This window comes from Oratosquilla oratoria, chromosome 5 (genome assembly GCF_046742065.1).
Source record: "Oratosquilla oratoria isolate Oo_2021 chromosome 5, ASM4674206v1, whole genome shotgun sequence".
In the NCBI taxonomy this organism is placed as follows: domain Eukaryota; kingdom Metazoa; phylum Arthropoda; class Malacostraca; order Stomatopoda; family Squillidae; genus Oratosquilla; species Oratosquilla oratoria.
The window spans coordinates 75,367,486-75,392,691 of record NC_134781.1 but is presented as its reverse complement, the minus strand read 5'-3'; the positions used below and the strand labels follow the sequence as shown (position 1 = coordinate 75,392,691).

The following is a 25,206-nucleotide window of genomic DNA, read 5'->3' as shown; positions in this document are numbered from 1 at the left end:
AACCAAGTCGGTAGCATAGGATCGGGACGCCATCTTGTCGTCTGTCAATTGACGGCCTCTGTACTTCTGACAGTACCTTGCCAGGTACATTTTCTTGGAATGTTATGGAGTGGAGATACATGTATTCCTTCAAGCTGCAAGAACTTTGTATACCCCGCAAGCTGAGAGAGTGGTTGAAAAGCCAGCCAACGTCTCTCATGACGACGACAACAAGGACGAGCCGGATGACACTTAATTTGCAGGTAATGATTTATTAAACACAGGTTAGGTTAGACGAATTTATCATCCTTTCATTTCTTCGACGTCGGCATCTATCATAACAATTACATGGCGTACTATTCGTCTGACACAACTTCGTTACTTACGAAATCAGTTTTAGCACCTTTTTTGTTTTTTATTTCCGCTCACAAAACTGCATATTACATTGATACATTATAATTTACAAAATTAATAATTAGTTTTCTATTGCTATATTGCGCCCATGGTTAAAACTAAAAATTTACCTTCATTTGTAATATTGTGTTTTTAAGTGAATAGAGAATTCCGGGAATAAAACTGCTAATGTTGGTTTTATTCCCCACAATTCCTGTAACGTGTTTATGTTGTTTTATAGGGGTATTGGCAGGGCAGACCGTCCATGGAGGTGGTCTGATTTCACTGACCAAAATAAAAAAATATTTCATTTATATTTGTAATTTTGCTAAATCCCAACTAATTTTTCTCATTCAACAACAAAAATGTTCAGTTCTGAATGCACTCTCATATGCATGATTATCCGATGACGAGACCAGGTGTGCCTTATGGTCAGGCGCGCCTTATGTAAGGAGGGGGAATAGCAAATAACGGGTGCGCCTTATGGTCCGAAAAATACGGTGGTTGCAGTGGGAAGTGCTAAGAAAATGACCATGATGAGTGAAGAAAATTGAGGATAAATAAAGATGAAGTGAAGGCAATTGTTAAGATGATGAGAGCAGGTAAGGCACCTGGGTTGGATGGATGACATGCAGAATGTGAAAAAAGGAGGTACAGTGATGGTGGAATCACTGGTGAGGTTATTTAATGTTTGTTTAAGAGAGGGTAGAGTGCCAGAGGACTAGAGGAGTGCCTGTATAGTTCCACTTTACAAGGGAAAAGGGGACAAGTGTGAGTGTAGTAGTTTCAGAGGGATCAGCTTAAGTGTAGTTGGGAAAGCTTATGGGAGGGTGTTGATTGAGAGGATTAGGAGAGGAACAGAGGGAGTAATTGGTGAGGAACAGTATGGGTTTAGGACAGGTAGGGGTTGTGTAGATCAGATTTTTGTGGTAAGACAGATATGTGAGAAAGCTATAGGAAAAGGTAAGGATGTTTTTTGGGCTTTTATGGATCTGGAAAAGGTTTATGACAGGGTAGACAGGAACTATGGGAGGCATTGCAGGTATATGTGATAGGAAGAAAGCTGTTAAGAGTAGTCAAGAGTTTTTATGAGAGTAGTAGAGCTTGTGTTAGGATTAGAAATGGAGAGTGTGAGTGGTTTGAGGTAAAGTTGGGACTTTGTCAGGGATGTGTTATGTCACCCTGGCTGTTCAATTTATACATGGATGGGGTGGTGCAAGAGGTAAATGCGAGAGTAGTGGATCAGGGATTGGAGATAGTGAAAGAAAATGGAGAAAAGTGGGAGATAAGCCAGTTGTTGTTTGCTGATGACACTGCGCTTGTAGCAGGAACAGAGGAAGGATTGAAGAAGTTAATGACAGAGTTTGGGAAGGTGTGCGAAAGAAGTAAGTTGATAAATGTGGGTAAATGTAAAGTGATAAGATGTACAAGGGGAGAAAGTGGCAGTAGACTGGAAGTGTCTATGAATGATACAAGTCATATTCCCGATTTTTGACAGGTCATTGCTGGACATTTTGCTTTCCTGTGGCCACATTTTTTTGTCTAAAATAAATTATTTTTTTTACATCTTAAACACAAAACTATTATGCACCCCCAATTTAATTTTCATAAAAATTTATTCATTACTTTTTCATAAAAAAAAATCTAAGATTTTTACCTAGGCCCCAAAAGAATTATATGTACATGGAAAACTATTCAAAGGTAAAGAATCTCCTTTGTATGAGAGTTAAAAGACACCAGAGGAAAAATACTGCATATTCTCGTTTGTATTTTACCTAGTTGTATTTTGCAGGAAGGGGAGCTACACTCGTGGTGTCCCGCCTTTGTATCTTGCAGTGTCTAGTTTGCTTTTAAACTCATAAATGGTTTTTGTGAACACTATTTCCTTGTCCAGTTTGTTCCAAGTGTCTACCACTCTATGTAGAAAACTGTTTTTCTTCAGATCTCTTCTGTAGCTATGTTTTTTTTATTTTCTTTCCATGTCCTCTTGTGCTTCTGTCCCAGTTTAACAAGTCCTCTCTATCAAGTATTTCTGTGCCTTTCATGAGTTGGTAAACCTAGTTTAGCCAGTCTCCTTATATGACAAATTTGCAAGTGCAGGTGCCATTTTTGTTGCTGCTCTCTGGATTCTTTCTGTTTTCTTTATATTCTTTTTGGTACTGGGTGACCACAATGTCGCCACATATTCTAGTCTAGGCCTTATCAGTCTGACCAATTTTTTTTTTTTTTTTTTAATAATTTCTTCGTCCAAATATGTAAATGCCACTTTTATTTATCTTAGCAAGTTGTAGGATTCTCCAACAATTTTGTTTATCTGTTTGTCATAGGACAAGTTGTTTGAGATAATTATACCCAAACCTGTGAAAAGTCTAGGGTAAACTTACTCACTACGGTAAGTATAACAAAAGAAAAAATTAAAAGGTGTATAGATAAACACAAAGTTAATAAAACACCAGGGTCCTGACGGTTGGCATCCAAGAATCTTAAAGGAAATGAAAAATGAGATTGTTGTTCCATTAGAATATATTTTCAAGAAATCCATCATATCCGGAGATGTCCCAAGAGGATGGAAGCTAGCTAACGTTACTCCCATATTCAAAAAAGGTGACAAAAAGAAGCCAAATAACTATAGGCCTATAAGTTTGACTTCAATCATAGGAAAAATAATGGAAACTATCATCAGAGATGCTATCGAACATCATTTAGAAAGTAACCGTTTGATAAATGATAGCCAGCATGGTTTCAGACGGAAACGTTCTTGCGTGACTAACTTACTCGAATTCTACAACACAGTTATCTCGAATTATGACAAAAGAAACAATATAGATTTAATATATCTAGACTTTGCAAAAGCTTTTGATACCGTCCCACACAAAAGACTACTTACTAAATTAGCTTTACACAGAATAAGTGGTAGCCTATTAGGCTGGACTAGTAATTGGTTGAATGGTTGAAAACTGAGAGTTGTTTTAAATGGAAAAACTTCTAGATGGAAAAATGTTACAAGTGGAGTTCCTCAGGGTTCCGTTCTTGGGCCACTTCTATTCATAGTATATATAAATGATATAGACCATGGACTAAAATCTACCGATTCCAAATTTGCTGATGATACAAAACTGCGGAATGGCAAATGATCACTTAAACCAATTAGATATTCAAGAAAATTAGATAAATTACAGCAATGGTTTGAAAAGTGGCTAATGAAATTTAACACAAGTAAATGCAAGTAAATGCAAGGTAAAAATAACAGTAAGTACGATTATAAGTTATTTGGAAATTCGTTAACAAAAGTGGATAGTGAAAAAGATCTCGGCGTAATTATCAGTAATGACCTCAAATCATCCAAGCAGTGTATTTCAGCCTCTGAGAAAGCAAATAAGATTCTGGGACTGATTGCGCGATCTTTTGATTTCAAAAGTACATCACTCATTAAACAAGCTATATAAATTATTAGTTCGTCCACATTTGGAATATGCTGTTTCCGTATGGTCACCGAATCTCATTAAAGACATTGACAGACTGGAAAAAGTACAACGGCAAGCCACAAAACTGATCCCAAATATAAAAAATAAATCATACGAAAATCGACTAAAACATATGAATCTGTTTTCCCTAAAAAAGCATAGACTCAGAGGTGACTTGATACAGGTCTTTAAGATTCTAAAGGGAATTGACAACATCAAAAGTGACAAAATTTTCACATTGAATGAGAATCAGACAAGAAACAATGGTCTCAAACTGTCCGGAAATAGATTCAGTTTGGAAGTAGGTAGAAACGACTTTGCCGGCCGTGTGGTTGGTGAATGGAGTGGACTTCCTGCACAGGTAGTGCAATGTAGTTCAGTTCGAAGCTTTAAGAATCATTTAGATAAACACCTAAGCAAGATGCTGTAATGATTATAATTTATTTTATGTTATTTGTTTTTGTTTTGTTATAATTTGTCTGTCTGATTTTCATTTATTATTAGTTATATGTCAATTTATTACTATTTACTATTTACCTGTTTGTTTATTATTTAACTATACCTATGCATTTATTTATGTATTTTATTTGTTATTTACATTATTATAGTTTTTATTTATTATTTTATTATTATGATTTTTTTTTTGCATCCGACCTAGATATGGACCAAAAGGTCTCCTGTTGGCATGCTCCGCCTTTGTAATCTTTTTTGAATCTCCTTCTTTACCTCCTTGGTTCCAATTTTGTATTGTCCTGATATTCTGTTTTTGCTTTTTCCAAACTCCATTATGCTACACTTCTTAATATTGAAGTCCACTTCCCATTTCTGACTCCAGTTCCATACTTTATTCAGGTCTTCCTGCAGTGATTCCCAATCCTCTTCAGTTTTTACTTTCATTAACAGTTTGGCATCGTCTGCAAAGAAGCTCATGTAACATTTCACATCATCATCCATGTCATTCACATAAATAGCAAACATTATTGGAGCTAGTACAGATCCTTGTGGTACTCCACTGATCACCTCTTTCCAATCTGAATATTTTTCTCTGAGCACTACTCTCATCTTTCTACCAATCAGGAAGTCCTCCATCCATTTTAGTAGGTTCCCTTGTATCCCTCCTATATGTTCCAGTTGTTTTTTTAATAATTTTTGTGTGGTACTTTGTCAAAAGCTTTTTGTAAGTCCAGGAAGGCACAATCAGCCCATCCATTCCTTTCTTGCACTATGTCTATTAATCTTGAGTAGCAACATATTAAGTTTGTGGTACATGATCTTCCATGTCTGAACCCAAATTGTCTTGAGTTTATTATATTGTTGTCTTCTAGGTGTTTTACCCATCTATTCTTGATTATTTTCTCACAAATTTTTGTTATAGTGCTTGTTAGTGAGACTGGCCTATAGTTAGTTGGTTCTTCCTTGTTTCCTCCTTTATATATTGGTACAATGTTAGCATTTTTCCAGTCTTTTGGTATTTTTCCTTCTTTGAGTAAACAATTTATTATGTTATGTATTTTGTCCATTAGTTCTTCTTTGCATTCTTTTAGAATCCAATTTGCAATTCCATCCGGGACATGTGATTTCCTGACGTCAAGGTATTTCATACGTGTTCTAATATTTCTTTTTGTGCTATTGTTATGTCACTTATGGGGGGAGATTGTCTTTCATTACCTTCATTCCAATATTGTGTTTTCTCTCAAGTGAAGACAGATTGAAAGTGATTATTCATGATTTTGGCCATTTCTTGCTTGTTTTTAAGTTTGCCATTCATGTATCAATAGAATAGTTTGGGTTGATCTTTACATTTATCTGTAATAACCTTTTCATGGTTCCTTTTTTCCTCTCTTCTCACTTTAACATACTCATTTCTATAGTTTATATAAACTTGCCGTTTTCCAGTTTTTTTTCATCTTTTCTCCACCTTTTCCAGGCTCTGTCCCTTCTGTCTTTTGCCTCACTGTATCTCTTGTTGAACCAGCATTTAATGTCTCTAGCTTCTGTCTTGGTATGTGCTTATTTACCCCTTCATTGTAATTATCCATCAAGATATTCCATTTTTCTTTCATTTTTGTCTTTCCATTTAAAATTTTTCCCAGTTTGCATTCTGTAAGAATTTCTTTAGTTTTGCAAAGTCCGTTTTGTTGTACATCAATCTTCCTTTCCTATGCTTTTCATTTCTCTCCATGTATATTTCTTCCTTTACTTCAGTTTCAATGAGTATATGGTCACTCGTTCCAATTGGTATCTTGTATTGGATTTTATCCACAATTTCAGGTTCTGTTGTAAAAATTAAATCTAGTTTCGACGGCTCTTCGTTGTTTCTGTATCTGGTGTTTTCACTGACCCACTGAGTCATTGTGTATTCCATGGTCATATCTAGTAGTACATTACCCCACAAGTAGTCTCCTCCTTGCACTGTCATGTTTTCCTAACAAATTTCTTTACAATTGAAGTCCCCCATAATTACCAGATTACCCCCCACCCAATTAGTATCTCTTCTAATGTTGCCTTGTATCTTCTAACATTTTCGTATGCTCGTTCTCTTTCCAAGTGTTCGTTTTTGGGGGCACATAAGTCACCACCAACTTTCTACTTTTCATGTTCTTGTCTTTGACTTTTATCATAATCAGTTCTGCATTACCTTTGCCCTCCGGTATTTTTGTCACAAATAGTATGTTCCCGCAATAAAATGAATCAAAGCATTTTTATTTTTAATATTGATAAAAAATCACAGATCCTACAAGATTCAGAAAAAGGGAATTTGAATTTGCAGTTTGGAAGAGATTTCTGGTTTTTATGCCACAAGAATTTTTAAAATTGGAGCAATAGAAGTTGAGAAATAAAATTTTTAACCTTTAAATTTCATTTGAAAAAAAGAAAGAAAAAAAAAAAAAAATTATGTTCAGGTGACTATGCACAGTACAGTAATACTCTTTTTAGAGCAGTACTACTATAATTTGTTCCTTACCTTACACCTGATAATGTTTAAGAGGTCAGATTTTCAAGGAAGGTTATTAAGGTCACCTCAGGTTACTTTTATGGGGAAGGTGTGTGAGGTCATCCATGTTGATATAGGCACCTGGTCCTATTTTGTCTTTTTATATTACATAAATGAATGTAGATGTATTCTAAAATACAAAATACTAATCCCTCAGAGGGGAGGGTATCATTGGGCATCACCCAACTCCTTATTGCCAGGATAGGCCTATACATCAAAAGCCCCCAAGCTGATAATCTGCAGACTCATTTTTTCTTGCACTTTTCTTCAGTTTGACTTGGCGTAGGGATATTCTGGCCTCGTCCATGATTTTTCTTGTCTTTCTTGCCACACATGAGATACTAGAAGTGCTGGATTGAGGTGCCGATTCGTCACTTTGTTCCTTCTTTACTCTATCCCAACGTGCAAACTTGGCAAATTCACTCCATGCCACAGTCTTATCTTTAAGTTTTCCCATTGTTTATGTAACAAGAAAAATGCACTAGATAACAACAGAGTACAAAAAAAAAACCACTCGTACAATAATGAAGCGTGTGTGCACTCGCGCTGGGAAAATTTATACAATTTTTTTTATTTGTCTACATGTGTAAATTGCTCTGAGTCTAAGTTGTGTTGGTGGAAAACATAACATACAGTAACATATGTACATATATCCACAAAAAAAAAAAAAAAAAAAAAAAAGGCAGAAGATATAAGAAGATAAGTCAACATTATAAATGTAAACAGATTTAAGTCCCCACCATGTGGGGTAGTAGACATTTATACTTTTAAATGCAAAAAAAAAAAATTCTAGTGTCTGGCAGAGTGGTGCGTGATGTCCCCACATCCCTCACGATGTCACATGCCGATTTTTATTTTATTTTATTTTATTTTTTTTCCCAACTGAAAAAATTATTTTCATCGTTAAGGGAGACTGGAGGAAGTGGATAGTTTTGGACACTTGGGTGCAAATGTGGTGGGAAAGGAGTGGAGGTGGAGGTAGAATGTAGATTGAGAGAAGCAAGAAGTAAATGCCTTAGGAGATTAAAAAGTGTAATGAGAAATAGACATTTGGGAATGGATGCTAAGAGGAGATTGTATGAAGGAGTGATTGTGCTGACAGCACTGTATGGGGCAGAAACATGGAACATAAGAGAGGAAGAGAGTAGGAGTTTGAATGCATTTGAGATGAGGTGCCTGAGAAGTATGATAGTTACTAGGCTGGATAGAGTAAGAAATGAGGAGGTGAGGAGGCGAATGGGGGTGGAAAGGGAGTTGGGAGATAGGGTTGATGAAAGAGTATTGGGATGGTTTGGACACACGGAAAGAATAAGTGAAGAAAGGCTTATAAAAAGAGGTGTGGAAGGCAGACGTGGAAGGAGTGAACATGAGGGGGTGACCTAGGATGAGATGGATGGGGTAAAAGGGGCATTGGAAAAGAGAGGAATGTCTGTTGAGGAAGGATGGGAGAGGACAGAAGGTAGGGATGAATGGAAAATGGTTGTGTATTTATTTACCTAGTTGTATTATACGGGAAGGGAGCCATGCTCATGGTGACCCATCTTTGTATCTCTCAGCATCAAGTTTTTTCTTAAAATTTTGAATAGTGTTTGCACACACTGTTTCTTTGTCTAATTTGTTCCAAGTATCTATCAATCTGTGTGGGAAGCTATTTTTTTTTTAGATCTCTTCTGTAATTACCTTTTTTTTTTTTAGTTTCTTTTCATGTCCTCTTGTTTTTCCATTGTCCCATTTTAATAAATCATTATTATCTAAGATTTCCATTCCCTTCATAATTCAATAGATAGTTAGTAGGTCTCTTCTTTCCCTTCTTTGTTCCAGAGTTGGTAATTCTAATTTGGACAGTCTTTGTTCATATGTCATTTTGGAAAGAGTTAGTGCCAGTTTTTTGTTGTATTCTTTCTAATTTTTTTAATATTCTTTTTGGTACTGGGTGTCCATAGTGTTGCTGCGTATATGAGTTTTGGTTTTATTAGTGTAGTTAATTCTTTTTTTTTTTCTCCCTCGTCCAAATAGGCAAATGCCACTTTTATTGACCTCAATAAATTGTAGGTTTCTCAGATTATTTTATTAATGTGCTTATCTGGTGTCAAGTCTTTGCTGATCATCACTCCAAGGTTTTTTTCCGAGTTTACTTTTTTGACCTCTTCACCAATTTTATAATCTCTTGATATTCTGTTTTTACTTTTTCCAAATTACATTATACAGTATTACATTTCTTGATATTGAATTTCACTTCCCACTTTAGAGTCTATTTCCAGATCTTGTCCAAGTCTTGTTGTAATGAGTTGCAATCCTCCTCAGTTTGTGTATGGATGATGCTGTGATACATAGGAGTGGGTGGGGGTGGGGGGGGTGAGGGAGTATGTGTGAGAAATAAATTGATGCAGCCTGAAAGGATTTCTCCCCATCTTCTCCTTTTCTGCATGAGAAGATGGAGAGGGGGGGGGGTTGCCGATTTAATGAAGCGGCCTTGTTGTGGATGTGCTGTGTCCTGCAACACTGCTTCTGACCCAGGGTGGTGGGCAAGATGCAAGGATGACCTGTCATCCAGGAGGTGCCAATATAAGAGGGAGGGAAGAGGGTAGATGGGATTGGAGTATGTTGGGGATGGAATGGGTGTGAGTGGTTCTTATGCCTCTTTTTTTTTTCTTTTTTTTCTTTTTTGCTACCTCCCTTGTAAGGGGGAAAAGGCCTTTGGTATATGTATGTACACCCACTCCTCATTTAACGACAACTCGGAGTAACGATGGGCTTTATGACAGACCAACATTCGTTTAACGTAAATCTCCCGAAGTTACGACGTCGTGTACGATAATTAAGTTGGCTGAGGCAAATTTGTATGATGTTATAAATGAACTTGTACGGTGGATATTAGCTGTGAGGTAAAGTGTTCTGAAGCTTAGGTCTACATTACCATCCTGCAAGCTGAAAAAACTACCTGGGGTACAATATATACCGGTACATAGTGGTAAATTTTTAGTTTCGACCAAGGGCGCAATATAGCAATAGAAAATTAATTATTAATTTTGTAAATTATAATGTATCAACGTAATATGCAATTTTGTGAGCGGAAATAAAAAAAAGTTGCTAAAACAAATTTCGTAAGTAACGAAGTCATGTCGGACGAATGGTACACCATGTTTGTTATGATAGATGCTGATGTCGAGGAATTGAAAGGATAAATTCGCCTAACCTAAACTAAACTAACCTAACCTGTGTTTGATAAATCATTACCTGCAAATTAAATGTCATCCGGCTCATCCTCGTTGTTGTCGTCGTGAGAGACGTTGGCAGACGACAAGATGGCGTCCCGATCCTATGCTACCGACTTCGTTCATTAGCATATTTTCTTGTAGCATGGTATTTTTTATTTTCATTTCCACCCACAAAATTGCATATTACGTTGATACATTTTAATTTACAAAATCAATAATTAATTTTCTATTGCTATATTGCGCCCATGGTCAAAACTAAAAAAAATACCCCGGTATTCAATATGGAATGTCAGCATACGCGGATTTGGTCATATACGGTAATTTCGGGAACATAACCACCATAAATAAACAGTAAATAAAGCTTTAATGTACTGTATAAAAGAGGGAAATACACGAAAATAAAGATACATGTATTGCTGGACATTGTACATACAGTACATGTACGTATATGTATACCCTTTTGCTTAACGACCAATTCGGTTAACGACGGCGCGCTGGTCCCAATTGCCGTCGTTAAACGAGGAGTGGTTGTATGTATATACTGTATTATTATTTTTCATTTATTTATTTTGCATTCTTGAATTGTAAGATATTTCCTCCACCTGGTTATTATTTTCTTTGTTGTTTTCTTGTGTCCTATAGGATTCATTAAGCTTATTGGTATATTTTTCAACTCCTCAAAGCTGATAAAACATCTGGGATAAATGGGGGTCACATGAAATGTCTGAAAAAGTATAGAATGGTTATAATGTATGAGCTAGTGAGTGTTTAACCTCTTCCAAATGATGACACACAGGCATCATGAGGCACGATTGGGTATATGAGGATACCAGTGTCAACATCTTGATTATATTTATTTTGTGGTTGTAGCTGAGTGACCCCTGAATTCTGTGAACTGGCTAGATCACATTTTCTGTGTTTTATTACAACTCAGTGAAAGAGAATGAGTAATACAACTGAGACTTTATAACATAAGTATTGTAATGCATCAATCATTGTACCTCAGGTTTCTGATGCTGCATGTGAGAATTTGTCTTGTATTGAAGAGGTTAATATGTCACTAAAGGAAAGGGAATATGCCAGAGGACTGAAGAGTGCTTATATGTTCCACTATGTAATGGAAATGGGGACAAATATGAATTTAGCGTTATTGGATCAGTCTGTTGTGTAGTTGGGAAGGCAGGGCCCTCACATGGAAGGGAGGCACTTTTGGAGGGACAGCAATTCTAGCTTGGACTTGCCACCCACAGGGCTGAGAAAATAATATTAAAAAAAGGTCAAAGAAGCCCTGAATATTTTTCTATAATCAACAAATTTTGTGTTAGAATCAATGAAATGTGAACATTTTTCTCTTATCCTTTCTGCAATAGGGACATGAAATACAAATTTAAAATGTGTGTAATCTGTCTGTTGAGGAAGGAAGGGAGATGGCAGAAAATAGGGGTGAGTGGAGAATGGTTATGTATGGATTCATGGAAGGGAATGATTGGGGGATGGGGGATCAGGGAGTATATATTTACCTAGTTGTATTTTGACACAGACTTAAGAGATTTCCAGGGGAAAAAAAACTTTTTTTTTTTCAGAGCCATTTTTTCTTTTTCTTTTTAATTTCACCAGACACATTTTTTTAATTACCAGAGCCATTTTTGATACTTCCAGAGCCATGTTTTTGCAGGTTCGATTTCCTTCAAACTATTGGAAGGCTAACTCATTACTTATGTGGATGAAAAATAACTTTTTTTTAAATAAATCAGCCTTTAAATTTGGGGGGAGGGGGATGGGTGGGGGAAGAATAAGATACATGCAAATTTACAGGTTATTATTGTAATGTATTGATACAAACATGTCAAATTAGTTAATGGATTTCAATATGATGGAAATTACTGAGTTTCCTTGTTAAGTTGTTTAAGATCCACTTGCAGTTTTGTAGAATAAAATTAGTAGTTTCTGACTTTCTGCTGTTCTGCATAGTACTATGCAGGTCTTCTATGGTAGCAGTACAAGGTCACTATGTAATTTTCATTTATTTACTTTCAATTACTAACCAAACATTTGATTCTATTTTGTTTTCTCACAAATACGCGAACAAGGTTATAAATGGGATTTCCCAGTTTCCTTCCTAGGCCTCGAGCGAGTTTGCATATGTACAGTGTACGTATGCATACGGTGATATGGTATTGGGTATGGTGCATTGTACATGTAGTCAGCACGTTGATTGGGCAGCTAGCTGCATGCAACCAATGAACTTCCCTGCAAACAGGTTCCATGCAATTCGCAACTAGCGATATTATGTAGCACGATAGTCATGTAGAGTCTAGTCAACATGTACTAGTATACGCACGCATGCAGCTGATACGAAGCTAGGCTAGGTAAGCCATTGAACTCTAGCAGCTATACAGTGTACACATACGTACGTACATCAACAAATTAAAGTTGATTGATGTGTTGCATTTATGATATCGATTGATAATGCAATGATTGATCATGGGTAAGTTGTGTTTGCTCTGATCCTTTCATCAATGGTGATGGGATTCAGGGATTGCCAAATGATGGATAATGCATGAAAAACATTAAATCTTGCCGCAGGCGCAATTTCTTTTGTGGGGGATAGCTCCCGCTATTGGATTTGCGAGAGCAACATTGGAACTTTCCCAAGCGAAATTGCACATCGCTCCCGTGTATTTTTTTCACTGGAGATTTCTCTTTTTCTGCATGAGGTGATAGAGAGGGGGGGTTCACTGATTAGATGAAACTGCCTTGCTGTAGATGTGCTATGCCTTGCTGCATACTTCTGACCCAGGGCAGTGAGTGAGATGCAGGGATGACCCATCATTCAAGAGAAGCCAAGAAAAGAGAGAGAGAGAGAGAGAGGGGTGGTAAATGGGAGTGGAGTATGTGGGGATGAAATGGGTGTGAGGGGATTTATGCCTTTGACTTTGGCTACCTCCCTTGTAAGGGGGAAAAAGCCCTTGGTATATGTATGTAATTATTATGCAAGCCAATAGCTAAAATAGGCAGTAAGGGATGGTGGAGGTGGGAAGGGGTGACAGGTGGTGTCACTGAGAACTTTGCCCTGGTGTGGCACCTAGGCATGTAAGGGCTCTACATATAGGAGGGCATTAATTGAGAGAATTAGAATAGAGGGAGTAATTGGAGAAGAACAGTGTGTGCTTTGGAATGGAAGAGGATGCATGGATAATTTTTTTTTTTTTTTTTCTTCAACAAAGACAGGTATGCAAGAAATATGTCTTGGGCTTTATGGATTTGGAGAGATCTACTTGGAAATGAAATAATGGATTAATGAATCAATCCATTGCCCCTGGTCTCTCTTGCAGAAGATCTGCGGCCTTCAGTTAACCAACAACAACCTCCTGGCAGGTCCATAAGTCATTAGGGAAAATATATTGTGTTGTCAATGGACCATTGGTGTGAGGTGCTGTAGCCCGAGGTGTGAGGTGACTTCCGTGTGGTGGTTGCGTTTGGGGAAGTTTGAATCTGTGGCCAGCCCTATTCTGTGTTGGTACTATTTCAGTGTTGGATGGTGTTTTGAGAGAAATTGTGGAAGGGTTTTCTCTGAGGTGCTTATGTTTGCAGGTTGTTGGTGGAATATTTAGTCTAATGGTCTATCTTGATGGGTTTGTTCAGTGATCTGAATATATGTGTTTTTGTGTGGTCCCAGTGATTAATATACCAAAGGCTTCTTCCTCCCCTGTAAGGAGATAGCCAGCCTAAGGTTACGCTCATTCTTCTTTCATCCATCACCCAATTACTTCTTCCTACCTTAGTTCCTCATGGATGAAGGATCAGCCCTGTCTCCTGACCACTGCCTGGATCAGAAACAATACAATAAGACACAGCACATCTACAGCAGGGCCCAACAGCATCATTTATATGGTGACCCTCGCTCTTTGCCCCTCATGCGAAAATAGATAAGACAAGGGGAAATCTCTTTTGGGTATGACAATAGTTTATCCATAACCATTCTCCACTCACACCTGTTCCTTGTATTGACCTAATTGTAGTATACAGGAAAGGAGCAATGCTTGTTGGGTCCCACCTCCTATTCTCTAAATTTTTTTTTTTTTATACCTAGCCTCAAATTCATGTATAGTTCCAAATTAATCTATATCCATGATTTTCAATTATTATATTTAGATTTAAACTTATTGTTTGAGCTTGGCCTCTGTCACTTAAGCTATTCCAAGTATTTATGCATCTATGTGGAAAACTGTATTTCTTCATATCCTTTAGACATGTGGCCTTTAATTTGCTCCCATGACCTCTGAAAGCCCTCTTATCTTTAATCAGGAGATCTCTTCGGTCAATGCAATCTATCCCCTTTAGTGATCTGAATACTGTAATCCTGTTGCCTCCTTCTCTTTGATCTTTTGAGTTGGCAGACTCAGTGATATTAGTTTTTCCTCCTATGGTTTATCTGCCAGGCTGAGGGCCAGTTGGGTTGCTGCCCTTTGTATTCTCTTGATCTTGCTTATATCCTTCACACTGTGTGGGGACCATACTACTGATGCATATTACAATCATGTGTGGATCAATTTCAATTAGTTTTTTCACCATCTCTTCAGCCATATAGTGAAACACCACTTTCTTCTGCAGTAGTCCATACATCTCTCCCACAATTCTGCTGATATGTCTGTCAGGTGACAGGTTGTCTTTTATCAACACCCCCAAATCTTTCTCTTTTTTTGCTTTTGAAATGGATTCACTTCCCAATGAATAGTTTAAGGATGGTTTTTGGTCACTTTTGCCCATTTTCATTACTTTGCATTTTTTGGTATTGAAATTCATTTGTCATTTTTGGCTCCATGCAAAAATAGTGTCTAGATCTTTCTGCAATAGTCTACATCATCTGCAACATGTTGGTAACTTGTACCTTCCATCATGTTATTTACATGGACAAGAGACATTATTTGTGCAAGCACAAGCACTGAACCTTGTGGAACTCCACTAGTTACTGCTCTCCATCTTGACATTTTAACCTTTACTACTGTCCTCATGTATCTTCCCTTCAAAAAAATGTTTCATACATTCAAATAGTTTGCCTCTCAGTCCTCCAATGTCCACATAAGTCATCTGTGAGGTACTTTATCAAAAGCCTTCTCTATGTCAAGGTACAGTCCACCTCCCCTCTCTTGCAGTACATATATCACTCTTGAGTAAAAGCTTAAAGTTTGACACGACCTTCCAGATCTGAAGCCAAAATGACTGTCAGTATGTTCATCAATTCAAGATATTTGGTCCATTGATTTTTCACATAATTTCACTATTGTGCTGGGCAGTGACACTAGCCTATAATTTAGTGGTGTATCCTTACTTCCACCTTTGTAAATAGATACATTTGCCCTTTCCAATCAAGTAGCATTGGTTTCTTTCATGGTTCATCTTTGCATATATCTATTACACCTTTCAAAATTACTTCCTTCCTGCAAATTCTTGTAAAGTTATTTCTAGTTTGTAAGATTGTTTTGTTTTATTACTTCTCATCCTCCATTTTCCACAAGCCATGCCAGTTTTTTTTTTTTTGCAATCTCACACCTATTGTTGAACCAGACCTATTTCGGCTTCTTCCTTCTGCTAGTCTGTGGCACATGCACTCCCAGGTTGTAAATGTCAAGAAAGCTTTCCCATTTCCTCCTTATTCCCATGGTATTCATAAATTCCTCCCAGTTTGTTTTTTCAAGCAATGTTTTCAACCCTGAGTAATCTGTTTTCCCAACATTGAGTCTCCTTTACCTGTGTGATTCATTCCTTGGCTATATTTCATCATTCTCCCACTGGAATTAAGTTGTTACATGGTAATTTTTTTTCCTATGGGGCAAAGATAATTCAAGGAGCTGTCTGGGTCATTGGTTAGTCCCAGAATCTTGTGGGAATGTCATCTCTCACCTGGGTCACTTCTTTTACCCACTGGGTCATTGTCCTCCATTGCAATATTTAACCCGTAGATTATTGCTGGCAGAATGAATTGATTGTAAACTTTACATGTCAAACATAAGGGTAGAGAGCCTCTCAGGATTTTATTATACTTACCAAACACTTTCCAACCAATTGCAATGCAAATTTTTATTTCATTAACATGATCTTTCATCACTGTGTATACACACACACACACACACGTATATATTTTTCCATTCTTAAGGGAATCAAATCTCATGTGGAGATGAAGTGTCATGAGAAATAGGTTTGGGGATGAACATGAAGAGAAAACTGAAAAAGGGGTGATTGTGCAAACATTACATGGGGCAAAGACTGAATTTAAAGTTAACCATGTTGGATATGAAGTGCTTAAGAAGTGTGGTGGAGGTTACAAAGGTGAGAAATGAGATGAAGTGGGGAACAGAGGGTTGAAAATGGTGGTAGGTAGGATTGATCACAGAATATTGGGATGGTTTGGGCATATGGCAAGTGAATGAAGAGACAAAAAAAGATAGTGGAAGGCTTAGGTGGGGTGGATGAAGTGAACTTAATAGGGGTTGTGATATAAATTTTGACATGATCTGAAGGGAATTTTTTTTTTGTAAACTCCCAAATGGACAAAGTCACCATATAATGAAGTGGTGGGGGTGAACCAGCTTTGGCTGTTGGGTCATGCTATGGTGCTGTCTTACTGCATTGCATGAAATGAGCAGTTGGTAGGGATGGCCCTGCCATGAAGAGGTAAGATGAAGGGATGGGTGAAACATGCCTTGGCTGTTCAATCCCTTGTAAGTGGTCTGTCTGGGAACTTTATCAAATGCCTTGTTTATATCTTTTGCCACCATGACCTTTCTGGTGATGCTTTCTTGTTCCCTCTAGCACTCGTGTGATGGTGTTTTTTTTTTTTTTAACCAAATAGTTTAAACAGAAGGGTTAACAATTCATTGTCAGTAATAATACAGAACTTTTTCATTCATAACCTTTATTACTGGTATGTTGTAAAATTTGTCACAAGCATGTTTTAGTTGCAAAAGTAAAATGGAAAAAGTAATGAAATTCTACAAGTTATATATTAATCAGTTAATGTAACAAGTGTTTTAATGAGGTTGCCCTGGTGTTCACGTAATGCTCTTTCAGCCTTAGCCTTTGTAATCTCTAACTCTCTGATGATTAGTTCAACATCTTCTTTTCTTATTGATACTTTTGCCAGCTCTTGGTCCTTTGCCAACTGCAAAAGGTAGATAAACATTAATAACATGGTTCAATGAAAAACAATAGTAAACAATGGGAAATTTCCACACAAATCATATATTTCAGCATGATACAAAATATATAAAATTACTGCCTTTAGTAATTTCTCATTGTTCAGTACACAGGACTTGCCTTAGTTCTATATATGTTTTGACTGGGTCAATAAGTAAGAAGATTGTCTGTTGACACAAATCCTTACATTATTATGAACAAACCTTATACATCAGATAAGCAAATTAAGTGTCATACTCATGTATCACTTCAAGCAATGACATTATAACATGTGCACCCATGACACCTAACATGGGCAGCAGCATTCTTAAGTGGTCCCACACTGTGATTGCTATGGCATCCATGTATCTATTAGCCTCTACCAATAACAGCAGTGCCCTTAAGAATAGCAAGTATAGCATGACCATCAAGCTCAAGCTGGAAGTGTTGGAGTTACATGATAGAGGAGATAGGACCATGAGTATTATCCACACCATGGACTCCAGTAAAAGCATCCCCTTGAACTATCCAGGCCAGTGCAAACAAGTTCCATACAAGTACTCGAGAGGTCACTACTGTTCCATCAGAAGGCCTTATATGCTCAGCCAGACAGTGAAAATGGAGATGATATCGACAACTTCGACTGAACACTAAAACAAGAGAAGGCCAGGAGTCTTTATGAAGACTTCAAGGGGAAATCAAACCATTCTTGGTCAGTTTGGGGTGGTTTGCCAGATTCAAGAAACAATAGGTACATCAACATGACTAAGGTAAATTAACTCTGCTGACTCAAAGGCCACTGTGGAGTTCCTTGCTACTCTTAAAACCATTAATGACAAGGGCACATTGCCAAGTAGTTCTTCAGTGTAGATCAGATGGAGTACTGAAGAAAAGGGAGAAGACCATACAGGTGAAATTGCAATAATTCTTCTTCACAGAAAAGTCATAGGGAACAATACAGGAGTCCCTGGCAATAATGAATGTAAGAATGAAGGAGACTGCAAGAGACCATAAGGCCTACACTAGGTATTTCAATGCCCATTACCACCTGTTATCCCCAATCATAAAGTTGTCGAACCTTTTCAACAACCAATAGTTTCAGTGCTCACTACATAAGTCTATTCTATTTGTTGACCTCTTTTGTTAAACCAGTTCTTGCCTAAATTTTCTTCTTAAATCTTAAGACAGTCACAGAGAGCAGTGGTGGTTAGGATTTGTGTTGGGCGTGTTGTTACCACGTCCTAATATAACTTTTACACAATCCCACAAATTAGGTACACTTTACAAAGATCTTGGAGCCTACCATCCCTTACCATTGTTATTTAAGGGGAAATATGACCCTTCACTGACAAAAGAAACTAAAGAATCACAAGCCCCTAGCTAAAATAATCACAATTAAATAGAACACATCTACATACCACCCACTACATCAGCCTTGCCTGGGCTACACACCTTAACTCCATTCAGTGCACTAACAAACCATATACTGACAAGGGGCATGAATGTAATATGACCACACATTCAAACAGCACACCAGAGTAAACAGAGTAGTATAACACCTTCCAAACAACTCCAATAATCACCCCACTAGATAATCTCAACATAACTAACAAGCAACATCCACAAGCACAAGACTGTGCTGATCTTTTCTGCAATTACAAACTTTGAAACTATTCATGATCTTCCCTTCTTCCCACATAACTGAAAGTCCACATAGAAAGAAAGCAAGAAAAGAAAAAAAAAATTGAAGGAACAATTAATGAGATACTGCAAACCAGTCATAATTAATAGTTTTTATTATATGCTGCAATTGAATGTGGTAGACTAATCCTGGATCTAGAAAGGCATTTGACAAGGCACCTCACCTTATTGTAAACATATTAAAGAGCTCCAGTTGAACTCCTTGAATGGATAAAGGATGATGAAAGATGAGATTTTGAGGGGAAGATGACTAGTGGAATCCCACAAAGATCTGAGAGTGAGAATAAACATAATAACATCATTTGTAATAACTGGGTAAGGTCAGCAGAGGGAAACTAATAAGTCTACAAAGGGTTCTTGTGAAAACACTCAACTATGCTTCCACAAGATGATCTCCAACAGTTGGGAAAACTGATACCTTATAAACTACTAAATAAAACATTGAGAATAATAACAGGATGTACACAATCTCAATAGAACAGTGCACACAGAAACCAAATTTCTTCTCATAGAACATGACATGAAAATTATTGTCATTACTTTGCAAGAATATTTAACACTACTTTATATATATATAATACATAATCACCACAACACATTCATACAAGAATACTCTGATCACAATATAAGCAATTCAAGAAAGGCACACCACACCCTACTCCATCAAGCCCCTCCCCACATAAAAAGTTCTCCCAAAAGCAAGATTCACATTAACAGGACTGGATTCAGGTATTCAGCTAGCATTAAGACCATCTCAAGACTCAACACAAAAGTCTGGCTACAAAAACAAACTGCCCCAGATGAAACCATCACACAGTATGCAATGAACTCCTTAACCCTGCCCATTTAGAAAAAAATTGTACATCAATCACTTGAGTCATGTTTGTCATACTTTAAATTCTTTGGTATACTTACCAAATATACCAAAGGCTTCCAACCCCTCTTAGAAGGGAGGTAGCCAGCAAAGGGAAGCACCCACCCCTCATCCATTTGTTTTCCCTTTTATCTTAGCTCTTCATACATGAAGGGCCTTATCCCCCACCCACTGCCAGGGCCAGAGGCAACATAGCAACAGACAGCATATCCAGTTAGGCCTCCACCACTTCATTTACGTAGCAACTTGTCCTCCTCATCCCTTTGCGCAAAAATACCCGAGAATATGTAGAATCCCTTTGTGCCGCATGAATTTACCAAATAGCTTTTCTTTAACCCCTACAGCGTCAGTGGCATATGTTGTATGCTGCAATTGTTTTATGGATTGAGTGTCAGCAGCATACATGGTATGCCACAATTTAAAAAATTCGCCAAAAATGGGCATTACGTCAAGGGTCAAATCCGTGGTAATGACCAAGTAGTCCTATTCATTGGCTATAAAAGGCAACCAAAATATTTTTATTGACAAAACTGACAACCCTGGCAGCAATTTTTTAGGGGGCAACTTGGGAGGAAAAGGCCTTTAGGACGTAATTTAGACAATTCTGGTGTATGAAACGAAGTATGAGGAGGTGAATTTATACTTTGACACTTACGTGAGTGCTCTTTAGTACATATTTGCACTGCCAATTTTTGTAATAAATGCATAACACAAAATGTGGCTGGGCTATTGGTGTGATGAATGCTTACTAAAACATTTACCAAAACAATAAGAAACATCATAATCACCTATCCTCCATGAAATTATATTTAACAAAGTGACTAGTGGAATCCCACAAACTTTCGCGCACATATCTCGACAAAATCGGTCCAGTTTCTCCACTCCTAGGCTAAGATGAATCAAAATAAGCAAGATTTGTTGGTTTTACATAATTTTGAGTTGATTTATAAAAAAAAAAAAAAAAAATCCAATGTTGGGGTTAATGCTTTTTCTCATTAAATTTTTAGAATCATAATGTCAAAGCACTATTGTATATTATTTTCTTCAATATACTTTAAAATTTCCATTACCATTTTTTTGTCATCCTTATAAATAATGACAAATCATTTAAGATGGCTTGTGTGGTGATTGTATTTCTATGATTAATAAAATATTTGAACATTGTTATGTAAGAATTAATGGCAACCATGATTTTGTGCAACACACAAGCCTCATTTTGAGGATCAAGAAATTTATAATCTAGTAATCCAAGCTCTGCCTATCAGTCCAAAACATATCTTCCTCACTCATGCTCTCTGTACCATCACGGCAATAATGGCAATGACAGTCCTTCAATAATAGGTATGTCTTTGGTTAGGTTAAAGCTGCCCAAAATTATTTCCCATTTTCTCAACTTTTACAATTTAACATTAATGCTCTCCATAGAATTACAAATCATATCCTGGCAATTTGTTACAGTTCCTTAAAAAACAATTGTCAAATAGGTGGTCATGATTATCATCTAAAATCCAATTTTCAGTTTTTTTGTTTTCTAGTGTCACACAAACATGTTTCACAGTATTATGGTAAATCTTTAATTTCGACCATGGGAGGAATATAGCAATAGAAAATTAAATATTAATTTTGTAAATTAAAATGTATCAACGTAATATGCAATTTTGTGTGCGGAATGAAAATAAAAATACCTTGCTACAAGCTAAATATGCTAATGAATGAAGTCGGTAGCATAGGATCGGGACGCCATGTTTGTTATGGTAGATGCCGACGTCGAAGAAATAAAAGGATGATAAATTCGTCTAAGGTAAACTAAACTAACCTAACCGGTAAATCTTTAGTTTCGACCATGGGAGGAATATAGCAATAGAAAATTAAATATTAATTTGTATACTACGCAAGCTGAGAGTGGTTGAAAAGCTCGCCAACGTCTCTCACGACGATGACAACGAGGACGAGCCAGATGACATCTAATTTGCAGGTAATGATTTATTAAACACAGGTTAGGTTAGGTTAACCTTAGACGAATTTATCATCCTTTCGTTTCTTCGACGTCGGCATCTACCATAACAAACATGGCGTACCATTCGTCGTACACGACTTTGTTACTTAAGAAATCTGTTTTAGCACCTTTTTTGTTTTTCATTTCTGCACACAAAATTGCATATTACGCCGATACCTTTTAATTTACAAAATTAATATTTAATTTTCTATTGCTATATTCCTCCCATGGTCGAAACTAAAGATTTACCAGTATTATTTTAGTTGTGCACACCTATGTGATATAGCATTAGAAAAATATTAATTTTATAAATTATAATACATGAACATAATATGCTACAAGTAAATTTACTAACTAACGAAGCCGCTAGGATATGGTACGGATGCCATGCCAGTCCAGTCACTATCAGATGACTGCTTTCACATTAGTCATTATGGACTGGGTGTTCTCCAACTCCAGGTGATGTTAATAAGTGCTGTTACAAAGACAATACAGTTGCCTTAGACCTTGATAGAAAAGAGGGTTCTGCCATTGTCTGTTAATTGCCCGAGGTACAATAATAATCGGACCGTCTGCATCCGTGATGACGATGACCCAGGTGATCTTTAGAATTTGAGGTACCGAATTACTAAACATTGGTTAGGTTATGTAGGTTAGTTAAGTTTGGTTAGGCTAGAATAGACTAATTTATCATCCTTTCATTTCTTTGACCTCGGCACCTGTAACATAGTGTATAATTTCACCGCCACGACTTTGTTCATTTGATAATAGATTTTTAGCAACTTTGTTATTGATTTCCGCCAAGAAAATCGCATATTAAGCTGATCTATTACAATTTACAGAAATAGTAATTAATTTTCTATTGCTACATCATGTAGGTGTGCACAACTAAAAGTTTACCAGCTTCACTTCTATTTTGCATTTAAAAGATTTATTTCTTATACAGGCTTGTTATCTTAGATTAACTTGTATTAGATTAGGAGCTAAATTGGGCAACATAATTTTCATGTTTAGTATTTGTGTTTGTGTGATTCTAGAATTTTGCCAGTTATTAGGTACCCCCGAATCCACGCGCGGTGCCACCGTCGACCATGTATTGTTTTCATGGCCATATGTTGCGGCCCACTAGCTTTGATTTGGTTCAATTTGAATGCGTCCCGCGCTTAGCGCATGCGAAAGATATTCAAATTATCTTGTTGTTTTGCAAGTGTAAGGCCAATTCTTGAAATAGAAAAAAAATTTCAGCGATTTAAACGGAAATTTGGTTGTCAAACTCGGCAACATAGTTGTTTTCCGAGTAAAAATATTAAGGTAAGGAATCTCTAAACATAATTTTAAGTTACATAAACAAGTTTATCAACCTATTTTCTCCCGGACATGAGAAGCTTAATATCGTGTATCACATCATAATTGAGCTTAAATCCCCGGAATGTAGCCATATCACCCATGAATCTGATGCGTCCAGTTCGCGTTCGATTTTGTTTACTATTACCATTGACGACCAAAATCACACAATGACGGTTTTTGCTCAAATGCATAATTCATATATAAAAAATAGCATATGGTTGCATTATTTGACCTATTTTCTTTAAAATGTGTGATTTCCATGTAGAATGATCGAAGAGAAGTTACGTTTTTATCCTCTACAAAATTATCAACCGGCAACCAACGTCATTGTTTGGGTTTCGTCGGTGTTGGTTGCCGGCTGATAATTTTTCAGAGGATAAAAACGTAACTTCTCTTCAATCATTTTACGTGGAAATTATCCATTTTAAAGAAAATAGGTCAAATAATGCAACCATGTGCTATTTTTTATATATAAATTATGCATTTGAGCAAAAACCCGTCATTGTGTGGTTTTGGTCGGCGTCGGTCGACTTCGGTCGGTGTTTAGCGACAGCTTCATGGTTGCCATGAAAAGGCAAATATGGTATGATGGAGATGTCTTTGTTTTTGACATGCTCATGTGATTTGTTGATCCATAAAACCCAAGTATTCCGAATTTTAATAAAATTGGACCAGTGGTTTAGAGTTAAGGTGTATTTCTTTACCGAAATCTTTACAAATTACCACCCTTAATTCTAACACTTTGTTATGGTAAAGTAGAGACAAAAATGCGTGCTAAGAAAATAATTAAAAAAATTCGTATCTCCTTTATTTTTCATGCTTTTTAAAAAATTTAAAAAGCCTTTTGTTTCTAATAAAGTTGTCTTTCATATGCAATAATAATATAGTTTTTTTTTTCTTTAATTTTGTGGGGGTACCTACAGTTATTTCCATGTTTACATTGTAATTCAAATTATGCCACCAGATAATCAAATCCTCCCCTTAATGGCATGCAAAAACACTAATTCATTCACTCGTTCACAGCACACACAATAATATGATCCATTGGATTGGTTGTGACTGCACTTCATTAGATTTATGAATAAAGTACCAAATTAAATGTTCTCATATTCGTTTGGGATTGTCATAATTCTTTATATTAGACCTACATAATTACCTTATTCGCAGCTTCCTGTCTCTTCATATCATTTATAACGGACATAAAATTGGCATCTGATTTAATTTCTTTTTCCTCGGCATAATTTGTCACTTTTTCCAGATCTGCTGCTCCACTGTCATGTTTTGCTGCCTTTTTCTCTTTGCCCTTTTCCTTTTCAACTTCATCGTCCAAGTCGTGATTTTCGTCGTGAGACATGTTGTAATTAGATTTGAGTCTTCTCAATATCGTGGTCTATCCTTAGGTCTATGCTGCTACACGATAGATGTACGAAGTACAACCTCGTGAGACTGTGGAAGTTTGTTTACTAAAAGGATGAGTAGTCATCTTTCGATGAGAATGTATCCATACATTTTTCGTTTATTCGTAATTATGTTGTCAGTGTGTTTGATACTATATATATTAGTTACATTTTGTAATGATTGTGATGATAGTAATTTATTACATATATTATTGAATATTCTCACAGAAGGATTGTATGATTTGTATCCATCTTTGATATTTTAACCAGCTAAGTGAAAAAGTTTAGGGGAGAGAAAATCCTGAAGGGTAAGGGGTGGGGGAATAAACTACAGACAGCACTACAATCGGTGATGAGTCTATTAGGAGAGAAATTTCTCATCTTTCGTTTTGTTCCTTTGATATATAAGGAAACTTTATTACTCTTGCCCCCGTTTCCTGACGTTGTAAGGGCTGTCGCTGACAATTGTCACAAAACCCGTGTGGACGGAACTTGTCTCAGAGCGGGGGAGTCACATTAAACTGCTACACTGCAGGAGCTAATCACTCATCTGCAACTACAACCAATGTATTGATGTAATCATTCTATTAATTCTGTATGAATATAGAAATGACGGTTAACCCTGGATTACTAGACTTTATGACCCGGGGACGTTTTGACCGGTGT

General features: G+C 36.8%; 2 protein-coding genes across 3 annotated transcripts in view; one reads left to right on the top strand and one right to left on the bottom strand.

Annotated features, from left to right (window-relative positions):
* Vps37B (vacuolar protein sorting 37B) overlaps positions 1-25,206 on the top strand; it is an 87,300-nt gene that overhangs the window by 38,492 nt on the left and 23,602 nt on the right. The gene's annotated exons all lie outside the window — the stretch shown is intronic.
* LOC143025558 (huntingtin-interacting protein K) lies at positions 16,949-24,616 on the bottom strand. The gene is made up of 2 exons (XM_076185431.1): positions 24,300-24,616; positions 16,949-17,211 (listed from the first exon to the last, which is right to left on the bottom strand). Exons 1-2 carry the CDS (start codon positions 24,495-24,497, stop codon positions 17,056-17,058), a joined length of 354 nt encoding a protein of 117 aa, XP_076041546.1. The 5' UTR covers positions 24,498-24,616; the 3' UTR covers positions 16,949-17,055.

Coding starts and splice junctions, on each gene's coding strand:
- LOC143025558 (XM_076185431.1), bottom strand. CDS start 24,497: ATGTCTCACGACGAAAATCACGACTTGGACGATGAAGTTGAAAAGGAA. Junction 17,212..24,299: donor GACAGGAAGCTGCGAATAAG/GTAATTATGTAG, acceptor TACCTTTTGCAG/TTGGCAAAGGACCAAGAGCT.